The sequence below is a fragment of the Temnothorax curvispinosus genome, unplaced genomic scaffold (genome assembly GCF_003070985.1).
Source record: "Temnothorax curvispinosus isolate PA1 unplaced genomic scaffold, ASM307098v1 QBEX01007268.1, whole genome shotgun sequence".
NCBI lineage: Eukaryota > Metazoa > Arthropoda > Insecta > Hymenoptera > Formicidae > Temnothorax > Temnothorax curvispinosus.
In genome coordinates, this window is record NW_020217048.1 from 1 (window position 1) to 6,210 (window position 6,210).

At 43.3% G+C, this 6,210-nt stretch overlaps 1 protein-coding gene across 1 annotated transcript; it reads right to left on the bottom strand.

Annotated features, from left to right (window-relative positions):
• Positions 1 to 2,987: 2,987 nt before the first annotated feature.
• Positions 2,988 to 3,732, bottom strand: LOC112456847 (the record flags this gene model as incomplete). The annotated part of the gene is made up of 2 exons (XM_025019609.1): positions 3,356 to 3,732; positions 2,988 to 3,272 (listed from the first exon to the last, which is right to left on the bottom strand). Coding segments are annotated over exons 1-2 (662 nt in total), but the record flags the coding sequence as incomplete, so codon positions are not given.
• Positions 3,733 to 6,210: the final 2,478 nt, after the last annotated feature.

The window sequence follows — 6,210 nt, forward strand, 5'->3', positions numbered from 1 at the left end:
GACCTATTCCGTAATGAAGGCATCGGTCGTCGAACGATTTAATCGCACGCTCAAGAATGATATGTGGAAAATGTTTACGCGCAATGGAAATTACAAATGGATCGACTCGTTGTCGGGTCTCGTATCGGATTACAACGCGCGAAAGCATCGAACTATCGGCATGCGGCCCATCGATGTTACCCCCGCGATCGCCGACAAGCTCCTAACAACGGTGTACAGTCACGTAAAAATCGCTGCTCCCGCGCGATTCAAAGTGGGCGACTCGGTACGTGTGAGTAAATTCAAGACAATCTTCGAGAAAGGATACACGCCAAATTGGACCACGGAAGTATTTAGAATCGTTAAAGTGCAGAAAACTAATCCCGTGACGTATCTGTTGGAAGATTCCTGCGGAAAACCCGTCGCCGGCGGCTTCTACGAATACGAGTTACATCGCGTTGCTAATCCCGACGTGTATCTCGTTGAAAAAGTTTTGCGCAAAAGAGGGGATGAGGTTTATGTAAAGTGGTTAGGATTTGATAATTCACACAATTCATGGATACACAAGAATAATGTATTGTAAAAATTTATTACAGTATAAAAATATACATATATACATATGAGTTTTATTTACACATTTATTTTCCTAAATATCTAAATGTAATTACAATATATTTACAGCGGTATTGACAATATATTTACAATGGTATTTACAATATATTTACAATGGTATTTTATAATGTCCCCATGGCAGCGTTTCGGTAGAACCGGGTATAATGTATCGCTTATCATTGTACGGACTTAGAGCTATTTTTGTTTCGGACACGGTGTATACCTCGTGTTTTTTGGATCTTATGCAGGTTTGCTGTCGCGTCATTTCAATTTCGTCGCGCAGACACCGCGTGTAATCATCGAACGTTATCGACCTGGCTACGACGTTACTCTTAACACCTTTAGCTTTTTTCGTATCTTTCTTACCGTCCACTCGCAAGGCGTACATCTTTGCTCTAAGCCCGACGAATTCGGTCATTATCGCACCGTTATTTTCGTCTTTCATTAAGCCCGGAATTTTTTTATTGACGAGTGAGATACCATACGTATTATCAATCGCGTAATCGCTAGTGTCAAATCTATGAATGTGGCGCTTCATGATATCGTACACATCGTCGCACTCGATGTGATAAATGAGACTGTCAGTATCGGTGTACGTGACTTTACACTTGTCGCGATACAACGGTAACATGTACTCGTGATGAAATTCGTACAAACATGTCTTGGATATATCGAGGATGCACATACCCACATAGATTGGTTTGTCGAACTTCACCTCGAGTTTTCGCATTTCTATTGCTACTAAATTCTCCGAAAAGACGCTTCGGCTATGAAAATTTGGTTTCGCAATCATAGCCTCCGCGCCGTATCTACCTTCCCAATGAGTCACGAGTCGCACGTCAACGTGATTGCGCACATTCTCCATGGTTTTGCCAAACACGGCATTGTTCATCAATTTGTATAAATTTTTCTCGAAATCATTGTTGGCCAATGTTCTAAATTTCGTATTGAGGTCTATATAATCGCGAAGCCATGGAGATTGCGCGAATTTCAGTATACGGTGAATTTTTGATATACGGAGACCGTGACGAGTACACTGCTGCAGGTTGCGATAATGTATTACATAACGTTTCTTATCGTATAATGTTGCGAGGAGTTTGTCCTGCCGCTTGCTGGGTGGTTTATCGCGCGTCGGACAGAACGGTAGGTCAGTGTGCGCGTCGTGAAGATGTTGCGGATACTCCAAGTCGACTTCGAGAATGTAGCCTATCGAGGAATCCAACGCGACATCCATAACATTAAAATCGGTTACGTCGTCGACCCATTTAAAATCTGCGTATGGCAATGGTTGACTCATTGCCCAGCCGTATAAGTTATTTACATCAAAATACATGAGGTACGACGACGGTTTCGATGGATCGTACGACTGCATGTACTTGTTGTTGGCCAGCGCGTATCTGTTTGAACATTGACTCAAACCGCCGCGTATACCGCGTTCGATAAACATGACCATGTCAATGTCGGTGAGCAATTCGAAATTGATGTGTGTATGCTTCAACATAGCATCCCACGTAAAACCCGGTAGAGAATAATAATACGCCGGATCGAGTCCATAACTCGCGACGCAACTATCGCGAAAATTTTCAAAGATATCGGCCAACAGCAAGACATCGGTCTTGAGATATAAATCGCTGTAATCACCGAGCGTTCGAATGGAGAACCGCTGCCAGACGTCGACGGCGTGCGCGTAATCGCTCTCGGATACGGTGTCACCTGTCAATGAACTGTAAAACGAGTCGCGCGGTGGTAAACACAAGTCCTCCAATTTTTCGACGCAGTCAATGTATTCATATGGAAATACGCCTTTTCGTGTCAGCAAATTAAAATTTTCTGCGGATAATTCACAAAATTCACGTTGCAATATTCGCAGTTTATCCTTGCTGAGATAAGATGCCAATTTGTCAAGACTAGCGGTGAGAAACTTGTACGAATCGATAAATCGCAATTTGACGCACGTTTTCTTATCTTTATCTTCGGTGCTTTGAACGTTTTTTGTAAACGAAATATATTTTTCTTTTGTGATCGGGAGTAAATCTACATGTCCTTCGTATGCTGTTGCTATTTCAGTTATAATAAAATGTGCATCGTATCCCAATAAATTATGAAACACTATGGGAATGCAATGCGAATCTTTATAATTTAAGTCACAATTCGAATGCGCGGGACCTCTGTATCGACCGGTCAGGTGACAATGGTCGCGTACTCGCACGTCGTCTGGCTCGAACGGTTCTTTACACACGTGACAGTGCGTTGCGCTGTTAAACTTTTCCCACTCGTCTCGCGTGAAATCTGCCATGGGTATATTAGTGGACAATATAGTTTTTACGTCGTGAGCTAAACGTCTTAGCTCCTCGGTGAACCACGCGACGCAATCCTTATCGCGACGAAACCGATACATAGATAACGACTCGTCGTACGAGCAACGCACGTAGTACCCTATGCTAAACACGCAATGATGTTGATATGTGTACCTGGACGTTTCCGGATCCGCTTCCATCTTCTCCAGGGTACACTCCAGGTCGGCGTATACGACAAACGGAACTTGTTCCTTCCTGTTGTGATTTTTAAAGGCCAACCACTTGTCGTTATCGCTCGGTAACTTGATCGCGCAGTCATTCATCTCCTGACAGTCGACGGTGTGGGCAGCCAATTTCTCGTTGGAGCTGAAGTAGTGCAAACATCTGCAAAAAAATAAACGCAAATATTATAAATTTTTTATACACAAAATATTCTATATATTATTAAAAGAACTATAGGTACTTACCGATCGCAAAAGTATTTCTGACCATGGTGTCGGTTGATTTGCGAGCTCACGAGGCGGGATAGGTTCTTGATCCACGCAAAATGTCCCACGTTGTCGTTATGCACGTACAGCAGATTTACGTGTCTGTCCATCTTTTGGTCAGTAACCCGTATTGGCAAGATAGCAAGTTTCTTGTTTTTTTTCTCGATGCTGTACAGGTTGATGGAGATGCTGTTATGATTTTCAAATTTTTTAATTTGATCCAACGTCATTGGAAACTCAATGTCCGTAAGATCTAGCACCGACGTGTAATGTGGATACGACGATTCCAGATCTGCATTTTTTTGGGCTGGATGTAGAGCAGCCGTCACTGACCATGCGAAACATGCATTGTCCATTGATCGCACGTTTATCACCGCCTTCTTCTTTTTAATTTCTTGCGGTATTTCCACAAAACACCCCGCGTGCAACGGATTGTATTTGTTCACGTTTACCATTAAATTGAGTATACGCGACAACGCCCATCCGCTATCACGTTCCTGGAATTCCTCCAGCTTTGCTAAGGTAGGCTCGATGACGTGTTGCTTGTACCACTCGTGCAGATCAGACTCACGAAAGACTTCATAGTTTCTCGTAGCGATACTTTTATTCGCGCGTTTGTCACCCGCAACAAATTCACCATTAAACATTGTGTTAATTTTTACATTGTCATGTCGTTGCATGACGTTCCGCACACGATCGAGTACAATTTCTCTCGCATCTTCGAGAAATTGACGAGGGTCGATGTGTTTGGAATTTATCACCGCACCAGTCAATATACGGCTTTCAAAAGCCGGATCTATCTCGCGCCATTTGAGTCCTGTCTCACTCGCACTGTATCCTGCTCCCACATGCACGAAACGTTGACGTACCAAGTCTTTCAAACCTTCGAGTCTTGCGATACAAGCGACCAATGACTGTTTGAGACCGATCGATAATCGCGGCCGTTTAATTCGGCTTTGTTCTTCCAACGATTCGATAAATTCGTCACATCGTTGCTCCCACGCGGTAAATTCTTCCCGCGAATTTAATAGGGTGGATTGCTCTAACAACTCTTGCTCCATGTTATTACACGATCCTCTTTCTAACACAATTTGTTGTGCTCACGACTTTCAATTCTCGACTACTGAGCGTACCCCCAAATTCGTCATTTTATATCTCACTAATGATGCATCATTTGATTTTTTAGCATATCTAATTTCACCATGATCTCAGCATCCGTACATTTGCGCTAACCGAAAAATTGCAAGATTTGCAGTTTTGCACGTGTTCGATGAAATCATCGCGAGACGCGTTGCGACATGTTCTTGAAAAAAGGTACCATGTCATTGACTTATGCGAAATTGCAAAATTTGCAGTTTTGCACGTGTTCGATGAAATCATCGCGAGACACATATGTTCTTGAAAAGAAATCATATTTGATGCCCGATGAGGTGATCTCATCACGAATGTTCTTGACAAAGATATCACATTTAACGTATATGTGGATTGTGGTGGGTCACCATGCAGCAGCCGTGCATTGGCGCTATTTTTGCAAGATTTGCAGTTTTCGGTATGTATAAATGGTCTACGAGGATTCTAGAGCGCAGTCAAGAGTTTGATACGGTTCGAGTACGTCGCAAACACTCTCCAGATACGATGAACACTTACGGTGCGAATTATTACGTTCCGATTGAAAATGAGTCGTGTACGAAACAGCATAATGAGTAAGTACCGTTATTTTGTATATAATTGTGCATAAACTGTTTACATACCTTTGCTTATTTATTTGTATTTTTTCAGTTTTGATAAACCCCGTTGTATGCCACGTATTTTGGGAAGGAGATTTGCTTTGACATCTACAGCTTACAAATATTTGGATGTGGGAATCAACGTGGGACCTATGTCCTTTGTGGATATACTTATTGGTGATAATCGAGGAAATCAGATAGTGTTACCCCATGCGACGTGGACGGCGCTCATCGAAAGACGTATGGATATTGAACAACTTTTGGAGTCAACTATCGGTTCTTCGTTATCGATTCACGATGCTGTTATAGAACTCGTAAAAATGCGCGATGCGAGTGTTGTAAAATTGACATCGTGCAACACCAGCTTGTACATGAAACCGTCAACTATGCTTTTCATATTCGAGCTCAAACAATGTGTCAAACATGAATATTTCAAGTTGTATCAAAATACGCATGAAGTAAATATGAAATTTAATCAATTTGTAACTATTTTACGGCGGAAATGTATCATCGACAGATGTAATGCGGCAAATATCTTGCGTGAAATTTATGATGAAAATTCAATTATTGATTGTGAATTATTAGCCTACGCTTTAGATACTATTGTGTATAATGCGCTACATGACAAATAAATAAGTATATTATGGTAAAAAAATTTAAATTATTTTTCTTTTTTGTTTACCGTTTCCTTTTGTTAAGTTGTCTTTATTTAATAATTTTTGCATAATTTTTGAACGAGAACGCGCGAGAGAAAGAGACCGCGCGAACGAGAAGACGCGCGCGACCTGGGGACGGGAGGGGGACATCTACGAGGGGGAGATAACGCGAGCGTGCCGTGTGACGTCACGCGGACTCCGCGGCGCGGCGAAACGCGAACGCGGGTCCCCTCGCCCCGCGGCGCCCGAAAACGCGAACGCTCCGCGGCGCGGTAAAAACGCGGACCCCCTCGCCCCGCGGCGCGGCGGAAACGCGGTCACCTCGCGGCGCTGGAAAACGCGATTCCCCCCTTCCCCGCGACACCGGAAAACGCGGACCCCCTCCTCCGCAACGCCGGAAAACGTGGTTTCCCCCTTCCCCTCCCCGCGGCGCCCGAAAAAACGCGGTTCC